The 13,805-nt window shown below is 37.0% G+C and overlaps 1 protein-coding gene across 2 annotated transcripts in view; it reads right to left on the bottom strand.

The window, feature by feature from the left end:
* Window positions 1-13,805, bottom strand: part of dph1 (diphthamide biosynthesis 1) — a 91,658-nt gene that overhangs the window by 16,439 nt on the left and 61,414 nt on the right. For both annotated transcript variants that reach the window (XM_052576346.1, XM_052576348.1), the window contains exons 6-9: window positions 11,449-11,570; window positions 8,423-8,491; window positions 7,439-7,595; window positions 2,390-2,490 (exon numbers count right to left, since the gene is read on the bottom strand). In XM_052576346.1, coding sequence (XP_052432306.1) covers window positions 2,390-2,490; window positions 7,439-7,595; window positions 8,423-8,491; window positions 11,449-11,570 — 449 coding nt within the window. The remainder of the gene's footprint in view (window positions 1-2,389; window positions 2,491-7,438; window positions 7,596-8,422; window positions 8,492-11,448; window positions 11,571-13,805) is intronic.

The following is a 13,805-nucleotide window of genomic DNA, read 5'->3' as shown; positions in this document are numbered from 1 at the left end:
GTAACACTCCAAAGAGAAAGGAAAACTTGAAATCAGATCATATGACCCCTTTAACAAAATTTTAAGTGCCTCAACTTGCCAGGAGCATACTACATTACTGAATGTCTTGTCTACCCACCTCCATATATTACAACACAAGCATATTCATTTTTCAAATGTTACATAGTTCAAAAGGCACTGAATAACAGGAGTGACCCTGCTAGCAGACATCAAACACTTCACACTAGCCAGAGGATCCACAAACACCTTACAGTATTAAAGTTGAATTGTATTTTCAAGTGCTGCGGTCTGCTGGTTTAGCCTCCACATTTTCAGGCCCGACACCAGTGGAAAAGGCCTTCTTCATGCTACAAAACATCCAACCGAAGTATAACGGCTTCACAATCTGACAACAATCATAACCAACAGTTATTTCCCTTGATATTGTATCTGTAATAATTAATTCCAATAAACAGAATTTACATTAAAATGCTTATTTTATGTCCTGTTTTGATGCTCCCATCTCATTATAAATCAACAATGCTTCTAATCAGTGCTTAGTTGTTAATAACGAGAGCAAAGCAGACTGAATAAAGTGAATCTGAAACAATTACAAATTATTGACGATGATTATCACCTCATTTCTGAATGTCTAGCTCTCATTTTAAAAGAAGCGAAAACCTTGCTCATTAGGACCGACCGTCATTACTATAGATGTTTACGTTTTTCCAGTGCGCACAACGTACATGTGTGTGATTAATTAACTTGTCAATTAGTTGTGCAGCCCTACCAGGAATCATACTCGGGTCCACTTCTGTCTGGTCTTGTAATTCAATGCTGGACATTTCGATTAACCTTCTCATTATGGTGACGACTGCTGGCAGACCGCAGCTCCGTTCCTTATCTTATCTTCTCCAGGACGTCATATACATCATCGGTGCGGCATTAATCAATGCTCACGTTACGCTGTGAAATGTCTTCCTCTGCTCGGATCCTCATGTTTCTGCCAAGATGACACCAATCCGCAGCAGTCACCGCACAAGCGACTGACATTAATGGAGGAAATGAGAGGAGGAGAGATAGAGGTGTAACTTTCCTCTGGTCATGGTTATGGTTCGATTACATATGCGGTGTCATTCACGTGGCAGGAGAACGGCACGACTGATGGGGGCGGTTGATCTTCTCTCTCGTGCTCTCTTTGAGTTGTTTCACTCTCTTTCCCTTTTTTAACAGCCTCCACGCCTTCCTCCACCTCCTCTTCGTTTTCTATCAGACCTTTCTGTCCCTGGTTCACCCACTCATTCATTTAAGGGGCCGTCATTTCCGCCTCCCGTCCCCAGATCCAGAGGGCAGGCAGTGGGGGAGTGTGTACAATACAGTGCTCCCACAAAACAGGATTTAGTACAGGCATGTTCCCTGTTAAATATAGCTCAAATAGAAAACTGGACGCTTAAAAAGTTCACAACACTTAAGTGGTCTGATTCCTAGCAACTGTAAAAAATGATTTTACGTCTAAATACAACAAAAGGTTACAGAAGTATTGTACATTTTACAAGAAAATACTATTTTATTATTTTGCTAAATTTCATGTTATTTGCCAACTTTTCATTCATTAGCAATTTTGCTTAAACTTTTTTTTTTAGTGCACCAGCCTATTCAACATCTATTCAAAGCAAAACTATAAACAAAACCAAACAAAAAAAGCAAAGCAAAACAAAACACAAAACAAAACAAAGACTTTATAGTATCAAGCCTACTATTATTTATAAATACTATACCTTTTTATAAATATTAATAATAATATTTTTTTTTTGTATCAAATTAAGTTTTATAAATAATATTTTAAATTATTCAATTAGTTGAATAATATTTCTTGCTTTATTCTGAGTAGCACAAAATGTATCTTTTTTTGTATAACAATGAATGTCAGTCAGGCCCAATGCTGTTTTTGGACCCCATTGACTTTTATTATGAACAAAAATACATTTTTGAACAGAAACTTTTTTTTTTCCATTTTAAAATTCCCTAATGTTTGTAGTTATCCATGACCAGGGGAAACCTCAATCGTAATGGCCTGTGAAACAACAACGATTACTAACATGCACTGAAACAAAAAGGCCATAGAAAATTCCTTTGTTCCACTGAACTTCAACAATCTCAAAGCCCACCACAGCAATAAGAAACATACAAAAGAGAAGCTGCTGACTAACAAAACCTGTTACCCCATCTGACATATTCGCCACTGTCAGTGATATTTCTGTCGATCCTCACCTTGTCCTCATGGTGTGCTGAGACTCCTAATAATGTGCACCTTATGGAGGAGTGTCTTTATATGATGTTCATGTGAGTTGATGTTTCATTGTGTGAAATGGAGAGTGTGATTGTGCATGTAGATGGAGGAGAGACTCACGCGTCCACGTCTGCCAGGAGCTCCAGCTTGCCGGGGAAGATCTCAGACAGGAGCACACGTGTGAATGAACGGCCCAAAGACTCCAATTGAGACTCTAAGTGCTAAAGAAAGAGAGATGGAGGGGGGAAAAAAGAGAGGAGTTGAATACTGGATGTTACACTTATTTACATAAAAACAACTAAATTTCATGCACAAGGCTCAAGGTCACCAAGCACAGCCCACATCAAACAGACTTGACAGTGTAGGAGGAAAGAGAACAGAAAATCATTACAAGCAAGAATTTTCCAAATTTACTGAAGAACAAGAAAACCGCTTCCTATCGCCTAATGAGAAATCTTCACAGGACCGCTGATGATGAACGCATGTAAACAGCTTGTGTAAACCCTTTATGTTCTTCAAAGCTTTAGTAACCAGCATCAGCTCTGTGTTTCTAACATAAATGGCGAATGTAGCTCTTTTTTATTTATTTTTTTTGCATTAATGATGTGGGCTTTGTTGTTGCCTTGATTTATTAGTTTCCCCAAAGAAACAATATACTGTGTATGATGTGGAGGAACTTGACTGGTCTGCACAAAGACCTGAACCTTAGTGAACAAATTTGAGATGAATCAAGAGTACGTATGCACAATATTTATTAGTAACTTTTTAATTTATTTGTATCACATAACATTGGATTGCATATTGCTCATGCTCTTTCCTCTATGTATACATTTAGATTATTTTTGGCATCATTTAACACTCACGTAAAGTGAAAAATGTTTGCATTATCCACCTATTTTTATGAAAAAAAAACAAAAAAAAAAAAACATTGGATTGAAATGCCATGATGTGCATAAATTGTAAAAATCCTCATAAAAAAAAAAAAACTAATGCGCTCAACTGTGTAGGGTTAATTTCTTATCTGGTAAGAAAACATGCACAAACTCAGAAGAAAACATGTTTACCAAAATAAATTCCTTAAAGGGGGGGGTGAAATGCTCGTTTTCACTCAATCTCCTGTTAATCTTGAGTACCTATAGAGTAGTACTGCATCCTTCATAACTCCAAAAAGTCTTTAGTTTTATTATAATCATAAGAGAAAGATGGTCTGTACCGATTTTTCCCGGAAAAACACGACCGGCTGGAGGCGTGACATGTGGGCGGAGCTAAAGAATCACGAGCGCCAGTAGGCTTTTGCGTTGAGAGCATTTGGAAGCTGTGACATTACCGTGAGGAAAAAAACATCCAAAACAAACCATGGCTAATAGTCAGATTCAGCCGTTTATTTATGATCCAGAGGCTGAAACTGAACGAGATCAGCAGCAGCAACGACTCGCTCCGAGCGGGGCTCGAACCCGGGTCTCAGGCATGGGAGGCGGACGCACTAACAAGGAGGCAGAGATTTTTTAAGCAGTTTTACTCACTGCCTGCGGTTCCAACACACGATCGTGACCCTTTTTCGTTGGGATTGCATCATCCTTAAGAAATAAACGATGTGCAAATCCGTCGTAAAACTGGGCCTTGTTTGTAAAACAAGCATCTTCGAAATGCAGGGAACAAACACAAACACTTGCACAACTCCGTTGATGCTCTGTAAAAATAAACTCCGTCCACTGGTCCCTTAATGCTGTTTCTCTTTTGGTAATCTGTGCAGGGTTGTCTTGCCCTGGCAACCAAAAACACTTTTCTTTTGTGACTTTTCGCGACGCTCTCGCTCTGATCAGTGAAATGTCTGTGCTCAGCCTCGCTATACGGGAGCGCGCGCTCTTCCGGCAGAAGTGGGTCATTCTCACGAAACAGTTGAAACGCCATGTCACTAGTGATTTTAGATATTAGACATGCAATTTAGTAATATATAAAAACACCATAAAAAAGACAATACTGTTCTCTACCTTGGAGAGTAATTTCAACATAGGAATTGATTATTTTTGCATTTTATTGCATTTTCTGCTGAAATTCTCAATACCGCAATGCGTCCAGCTGTATCTTAACTTATGTTATGTTGTAATTTAAACAAATTACAATTCAAATATTCTGAAAAAAGTAAATGGATATTCTTCTATAATTTTTCACATGACAGAAAAATGACAGACTGAATATTCATGTATAATAATAATGTTACAATAGTGGAAATATAAAGTGTCCATGACTAATGTTCTCATCCTCCGCAATATTTTTTGAGGGTCATTTACACACACAAATTTTTTTAAATATAAATCTTGATTTTAAATTAAGCAACACATGAGGCAGAACCTTCGAAATACCTACAAGGTAGGCAGATATCTTCATATTGTTCCAGTTAAAAGTGTAAAATTCTCTTGTCAGAACGTGTACATGACAAATTGATTATCATCACCAAAACGGGTAGTTTTCCACATTTAGAAAAATATTAGATTACAAATTTTCTATGAAAATATACTTCATTAATGACTGATTATATACACAGAGTAAAAATTAGGTAAATCATCATGGCTTCTCTGTTGTTAGCAAAACATGCTAAGACACCTCATCCTCCGCAACACCATTTTCACTCACCGCAACAATTTAAGGCCAGTTGCGGTAGAGAGAACCTCTTTTTCGGTAATGAGAATTTAATCATACATACTATTGTTAAATGTATATAATGAGTTATTAAATTAAATATTATTTAATAACAAAACAAAAAAGCTTAAGCAAAGGCTAGGGTGATCAATTTCAGAGAAAACGTTTATACCAACCCACCAAATCCCAGGAAAGAGAGACATTATGGGTTAGAGGTTACAGCAGGAGTAGTTATCAAAAATTGTTGGGAAGCCTACACAAATGTTGGTGCATCTATCATTATGAGGACTTTCTATAAGTGTAATGATTTTTATACTGAGCAACAGAACTTTGTGTGTGTGTGTGTGTTCACTGCTGTGTGTGTGCACTTTGGATGGGTTAAATGCAGAGCACAAATTCTGAGTATGGGTCACCATACTTGGCTGTATGTCATATTAGAATAATTTCTAAAGGATCATTTGACACTGAAACCTGGAGTACTGATGCTGAAAATTCAGCTTTGTCACCACAGAAATAGAATTCTGGTTTAAAGTATATTCCGGGAGAAGTGCCCTTAGGAGCCATATAAGGAAATTCCACTCCATCTAACGTCACACAGAGCCATACTCGAAAAAAACTTTCCGAAACTTGTGACAAACCGGAAGGAGTATTTTTGGAACAGAAATACTCCTTCAAACGTACAACTTAATTTTTGAAACTTTGTCCATGTTTAGCATGGGAATCCAACTCTTTAACAGTGTAAAAAACTCAGTATGCATGAAATAGCATTTCACCCCCCCTTTAATGCACATCAAAAATTATGTGACTTTGCAAAAGGACAGCATAAACTGGACCAACTAACAGACCAATCTTATTTCACAGCATCTGAAATGATAGTTAGTTTGGCATTCCTAAATATACATATATATACACATACGTATATATATATATATATATATATACACACACACACAAACACACACACACATGCACGCACGCATAATATCAACGGAAAAAAATAATAATATGTTTAAAATGTATTAGGTTAAAATAATCCTAAAAAGATCTACATGCACAGAAAACGTTTTGAAAAAGTGTAAATCAAGCTGCATGCAAAAAAAAAAAAAAGGCAGTATTTTAGTGATTAGTCATATACGTTCTTGACACACTTTCTTTGCAATATTCTTTGGCCGTATCTAAGAGAAAAAAAGTGTCAAGTGTAAGAGTGAAAAAAGGAAGTCTGAAGAATATCTATCACATAATTTTATGGTAATTATTCAGACTTTCACAGATCTCTGGTATTATTTTACCTCCATAGGAAATCTACAACTTACTGCTAAATTGTGAAAATTACTTTCAAGTACAAAGAGAGCTGTTGTTAAAACTTACCTCACAACCTGCGATGCTAGTGGTACAGAAATTAAATTCACTTCAACATGCATTTAATAACAACAGAAGTCATAAGCGTCCCTACTACATCATGAAACAAGTGCGAGTGCGTTTAAATAAACACATTCTAATGCGCCTTTTATTTGTTCATTAAGCATCAATACTAATTATTCATTCCCTAGCGATAGGCAGGAAGAAAGTGAATAATAACACAATTCTTGCTCACTTCAGGATAAAGTAATGCATTACCAGATTCTCCCCACACACTTTGAAGTGTGAAACCCAGTGGACCACAAATATTACCAGCAAAAACCTCCAGACATCAGTGAGGAGGTGTTCAGGTGAATGGGCGGCTTCAAAGCACAACCATTGAAAAAAAAAGAAAGAAATGGGGGCTGGTAGAAAAAGCAGAATCTACTCTTCTTCTCCAACTGAAGTGTATTAAATTAGCTGGCTTAGTTAACCTTGAAAAAGGTTACAATTGCTTCTCACTGTTTAGCCAGTACATTTTATATGACAAATACAGAACATGCAGGAATGTGTTTCATAGAACCAGAGAGATTTCTTGAATAAATGCACTTGAGTTTAAATGTGATTGTCTGCTGTATATTCTAAAACAGTGGTTCGTAAATGGTTTTGCAAATGACCCAGATTGAACGAACATAGTTCCTGTTCTATAGAAAAAAAAGAAAAAAAACTGCTTCAGGGATGGAAAAAGCATTTGACAAGAACTACAGAGATCTCGTCCAGAATCACCATCCACTGTCTGTTTGTCTAGGTGCTGAATTCATCTCACTTGTCTTCTCCATGCATACCAATTAAAAAAGGAAACTAGAAAAGGGGAAAAATCTGCCAAAACAAAGTCCAATCCAAATACATACAAATGAACGGATGAAAAGGGGCAAAGAACAAAGAGAGAAGGATTTGATGTAGAAATGAGAAGAAAAAGGAGGGAGAAGAAGTAGAAAAAGGAGGGAGAGGACTTGCCCCTCCCAAAACAATCGATTAACGCCCCTGCTGATCTCTCCTCCCGGCTAAATGCCGCAGGGTGTGTGTGTGTCTTTCAGCTCAGGTGCAAGAGAGACATGAGCAAGGAAAACAGACATCTTTCCACTAACAAAACAAAATATTGTATGATTAAAAGGTAGCAGACTGTCTTACCTCCAAGATTTTGGGGTTGCCCTGACGGCCAAGGGTGCCTAAGATGAGGCCCCATCTCTGGGCTGAGCGGGCTCTCTCTATGGCCTGCAGTCTGGTGGCCCGCATTGCCTCATGGTCATAATACTCTCGCGAAAACACTTTACTGTATGGGTCATACCTACAAATATGGAGAACAACACATAAATAATAAGATACTAAGAAAACAGAAAGAACAATCATAATCTAGATGTTTTTTTTTTTTTTTTAAATGGAAGAAAATATGAAAGGAGGATGTTGCGTTTTCCGTGGGACTTATTTAATTTTTTTTGTCAACTGGGTGATTAATTTTTGTTTAATATTAAAGTATTAAATGGAACAAATGTATTAAGTTAGCTCTAACTAAAGCTAAATATAAAAAGAGGAAATTCACCTTAAGATTTCACTATCCCTCCACATTAAAAAGTATTAAATACTACTAAATATTGTAGAAACTTAATTTTAATTTGTATCGTAAAAAGTGCTTTACAAATAAACTTGAATTGAATTATTAAATCAAATTAAGATGTAACAAAATGATTTGATTCAACATCAGTAATTAATATAATAGTGTCTCACTAATTAAATCAATAAGTATTATTTATTTAATTATATTACAATAGCAGCCAAAAGGATGTCTGGTCTCAAAATAAGTGTAAAATACATTTTAATTGTTTCAATTGTGATAACGCAATGAAACATGCAGAATTATGGGCATCTTGGACAAACGGTCATACAAAGCCTGCATTCATTAATCTCAGGCTATAATTTAATCATTCACTGTGGCAGGTATTATTTAATAGGTTCAAGTTTACAAAAAAAGGGCAAAGAGGAAGGAGCTGTACTCTGTAGCCCTGGGGGATATTGCGGGATTTGTAGATCAAATATAAAATGGTTGAAGACTATGAGCTATAGCAATAAAGATGCTTGATTTAGGAAAAATAAGTGTTGAATTGCACATTGGTTTACCTGTAGGCCGGTATATCTGGGTTGGCAATCATGATGGATTCCAAATGAAATCTTCCGTCTCCAAGATAACTACAGACAGAAACAACTTTATCAGAGAGAAATACAGTCTGAGTGGGCAGAAGGAATACAATTCTGCTAACTCTGGGATCTGCGTAAGGAAATATAAAGGCCAATGGGTCTCGGCCTAGAAGACTCATAAACCAGATTAGAAGTGTCCTTACATTCAGCAAGCAATCAGGGCGACACCTACTCACTCCAAAGTCACGGCAACATTAGCCAGACGGAAAGCGTGTCATAGACACGGAGGCTGATGGGCTACAATCCAGCTACTCCACAAATAAACCTGCGTGATATGATTAGGTCATGACGCGGACAGCACACATGCAGAACTCAACACGCTGATTATCCTCTGCCGTGCCGAAAGGAGAAGACCTGCCATAGTTAATGGGAGTATAGATTAACCTGGCAAACCTGATGGATGCCTCTGGGAACACAGCCGCAATTAGAAAGGCTAATTAAGACACGTTTATGAAACACACAGAACATACTGTGGGTGGGATCCCCCTGGGCCCACCGGAGCAAAGGCTGAACCAGCCACCCTTCACTCTCGGCACACACATAATGATAGAAAAATGCTCTTTATCGTTCATTTTCCTGGTCCCTCAAACATACCAGCTGCGTTAGAAAATGAAAAACGCAAATGTTATATTATTGGTTTAATTACCTTTTTCAATCACATTTTAAGTTTTTACTTCTAGCTACTCTTTGCTGTCAAGTTAATCTTCAAAAAAACACTAAAAGTTTCATAACTCTGTTAAATATAATATTTAGCTAAATTGTCATGCCTTTTATTATTCAGCATTAAAATACTGTTTAACTAATCATTGAACTTTTTTAAACAAATAGCAATTTCTGCACATTAAACGTTATAGACCTTGATATAACAGGAAAAAACAATCATTAAATACATTTCCTTGTTTTTTTTGGTCTGGAAATCACACTTTTAAAATTCCCTTATATACAGTAAAAATAAACAGGATTACCAAGACAAAATAACACTTATTTTTAAGTAATTTAAGACATTTTTAGCCCCCCCGGAAGTCTGCCAAGGCCTCCTATGGTGGGGCTCCTGCCCCCCAGTTCAGAAACACTCCTTTAGAAAAAAGTAGAATAGAAAACATTAAAAAGGGTCAAAAAATGACTTCTTTACTCAAGAGCTCTGGCAGATACCATTTTAACAGCCATGGAAGCACAATCACAGAACTATAGGATACCTTCACAAATTAATGCCTTTCAACCTCCTTATAGTGCACTACCCACAAAGGAAGCAGTTTTTAAAATATATTTTAGCTGTTGGACACAGTCACTCACCCAAAAATTCCCCAAATTTTTCATTTTCCTTTATATGTTGCAATAATAAAACACAAATTTTCCCGGATTACTGCACTGTCTCTTTTAAGGGCCTCTATTATAAATATTGCATTTATAGCAAAGGCATTAAACGTTTAGAGGTTTTCCGGCTCAGCTTTTAACAGTATAACTTAAACGACCACAAATTGATGCATTTTGTGGAGATGGCACTATTGAGAATACAAGATTAGAAATGGCCCAATTTGCAGTTCTTAAAACCGCTTTTCACAGCACCGACCCATTCACCCACAGCTCAGTTCATTATGCCTTCGGCAATGAGACGGAGCTCCCTCTTGTTTCAGAAGAAATCCCAAGTGGTCTGCGTGAAGACCTGTGGCGTTGGTCAAATTTGATTAAATACAAAGCGCTTTACCGTCCACCCAACTCTTTATGAAGGTGCCGATTGGCCATGAACCTGTGTAATTTTTCAACACAAAGCTGCAATCATCTTCTCCGTGGGACTTTATTCAGACCCCCGGCAAACATATTACTTCTTATGAGAAAGTGAGGCTCTGTATAAGCTTAATTTGCTGTTAATTATATGGTGGTGATTTGGCTTTGCAATATAACATCACATTACCACACCGTAGGTGTCAGAGAAAGTTTTTAATTTGATCGCTGAGGGTGAGGGCAAAAGTAAATGATCTATGAAAAAGGCTATTTGCATAATAGCCATGTCATTTTGGGGGTCAGTGACATGACCACTTGTGTATGTCTAATGTTGACAGGCGCCCCGATGAAGAGGTGATGTGTGAAAATTAAAGTAAACATGCATCAATTCTCTTCCTCTCTCCCCTAACACACACACGGACTAACATTCATTACAGACTCTGCACGCTGGATTAAGAGGCAGAAAGCACAAACACACACACACCCTCTCTGTGTACAGACACACACAGTCAGGAGGTTTCCCTCTATCTCACAGGAGCAGAGCTTGCTGCTCAGCCGCTGTGTGATACAGAGAATAATAGATCACACACATATATCTGCTGCTTAATGTCTCGTCTCTGTGTTACAACAGCACTTGACACGCTTCTCATTAAAGACAGCTTGAAACCGCATTCGCAACAGATTTCAGAGAGAAACAATATTCTGCAGGTAATAATGTGAGGCGGGTCTTGGTGTTATCCATCGGAACTTGATAGAAAAGTAGCATATAATATTATTGCTTATGCTTAGTATTTTTTTTTTGTTCTTTTGAATAACATGCACTATTAAATTTGTGCATCATAAAACCATTGATACGTATTAAAGTAAACAGGGTGCATTTTGATCATACTGAATATAAAAGGCCATGTTTTACTGTGAATATAGGATGCACACGGTGTACGCCTGCTTTCAGTTGTAACAATATCCACAATAAAGCATAAGCTTGAGCACCTTATTCATTTCGTTACATGGTTGAAAATGTAATACAATGTGGAATTTTTTTTTTTTTTTTACTATAACCTTAAGTATATTCATTCAAGTGCAATTCTTCCACAAGAAGATATAATCCCAGACACATAAAAATGAGAAAACTTGCTCTTATTAGATAAAATAAAGAAATAAAATTAAATGAACACAGTCTTACTACACAACAGATACTTAAAATGAGCTACAACTGTTTTCCTTACATGATGGCATTGACATGCTTCTCCAGACGAGGTGAGGTGCATCCAAGGATCTCCCCAGGAGAAAGCGGCCGACACTGAGGTACCAGCACCTCGTACTCTGGCTTCAACTCTGCACTGGCTGCCTGAGAAGAGAAAGGAAAGGGATGCTGAGACCAAGAAAGCAACTTTTTTCCCAGCAAAAAGGTGCTGTGCAGAAGCCAGTGCTCAATCTGGAACCACGCCACGAGTTTTCACCTTTCTTGAAAAGGTGGCTCTCTGGGCTCCAGATTTGGCTCCAGGTCAACCCCCTAAACCTGCGGTTATTGAACCAAGAAACAGTAATGTCAGAGGTCCAAAGGCAGGGTAATGTTCACATCGAATAAAGTTTTAATGAAAGGGCAGACTTAACTTTGGCCACTTTTGGAACAATTTTCGCTGACAATTTTAAATTCAGCATTAACTTCAGCATTAAATTAACTGTTGCATAACAGCAATATGAATAATGATGGTGAATGTAATGCACAGTACTGAATATCAGAGCTGCTGTAATTATAATTTATAATGAAGACTACAATTTAAAATAATGGGGTTCGTGATATTTTTTATATTTCTGAGAAGTCTCTTATGCTCACCAAGGCTGCATTTATTTAATCAAAAGAAGTGAAAACAGTAATATTAAGATTAAAACATATTTGAACATATTTTAAAATGTCATTTATTCCAGTGAAAACAAAGCTGATTTTTCAGCAGCTATTACTCCAGTCTTCAGGGTCACATGATCATGTGGAAATCATTCACACATGCTGATTTGGTGCTTCATACTTTAATGGAAAATTTAATGTATTTTTTTTTTAGTGGTGGGCCGTTATCGGCGTTAACGTGCTGCGTTAACACGAGACTCTTATCGGGCGATAAAAAAAATATCGGTTAATCTATTCTCAACGTTGGGAGCTGGGTCTATACTAAGCAAGCTATGATGACTTTCACCTTGATATTTTATATAACCGACTGGCTGAGACCAGCCTAACGGACAGCGACACTGAACCGAGCTCTCTTCTGTGAAGTTCTCCTCAAAATCCCTCCTGCACCGGAACAAACAAATACAAATCGCAGTTTAAAACAAACAACAAGATCTGAAAGAGCCGATTCAGTACTCGCGGAGTTCTGGTGTTCAGGGCTGGTGTTTTGAACATTGAATTTGCTTATTTTTGCTCTAGTGCCAACAAATGCATACGAAATGTGTCAAAATATCCACCTTGGAAATTATGTCAAGTTATTTCTTAAGTTAAATTAAACAGTTGAGGAAAAAAATGAAATGTGTATTATATTGGATGCGTTCATCGTCTCTTAAAGGGACCGTGCCTAATTTAGCTACTGGCTGCTGTAATGTTAATGTCAAGAAAATTAAAATCACTCACTGCTCTTGACTACTTTGTAGTTTTAACAGTCAAACCAAAAAGTATTCAGACACCAGATATATTTTTTGATATATATAGCAAAACTGTAATAATGTGAGAAATGTTGAAGGTGTCTGAATAAATGTAGGTTTGATTGTATATTTAATTTTTACATTGAAGACTATCCAGTGCTTTTTTACATTTAATTATTTAGTTTCTGTACTTTGACACCTACAAACTTGAAAAAAACGTAAACATTGTGTAAATGGCACAAATAAATAAAAATAAACGAACATACAAATTAAACAATTTCAAACAGGGCCCACTGGTACAACCTTCACCGGGTCCCCGCTGACCCCAGCTACAGCTCTGCTCACACCTGTTTCACACATACTCTGTCTGCAGTGCGTATGCAGTCCATATTCTGAATGCCCATGGCAGAATTCGAATGAGCCATTTTAATCTAGATTAATCTAGATTAATTCCAAGATCACAGTGAGATTAATCTAGATTAAAAAAATTAATCTATGCCCACCTCTAATCTTTTTTAATATTATTTGAATAGAGAGTTCAAAGGAACAGTATCTACTTAAAACAGATAAAAAAAAAACAACAAAAAAAAAACAATTGTCATCATTGTCACTTCTGATCAACTGAATGTGCACTTGCTGAAAATTATAATTTCTTTTTCTTCTTAAAAAACTGTAATTAGTGAACGCTATACAATTTTAAATGCTAGCTTTCACAGCATGCGAAACTGATTGTAATTATGAATTTTATTCATTATACAGTATACCCAAATGCCCCTGATGCCATAATACAGCTGAATCAAAATGCTCTTGATGTTAAAATATCTTTTTAAACTCAAGCCTAGTAAACAAAGGCTGTTTGCTTGTGTAGTAATATAGTCAGGTTCTGAGAGAAGCTTGCAGATCTGGCTGAGCACTGGCTCTGGAGCGTGCAACAACACCTTTTCAGTGG

Source organism: Carassius gibelio, chromosome B15 (genome assembly GCF_023724105.1).
Source record: "Carassius gibelio isolate Cgi1373 ecotype wild population from Czech Republic chromosome B15, carGib1.2-hapl.c, whole genome shotgun sequence".
NCBI lineage: Eukaryota > Metazoa > Chordata > Actinopteri > Cypriniformes > Cyprinidae > Carassius > Carassius gibelio.
This window is presented reverse-complemented; position numbering and strand designations above follow the sequence as displayed.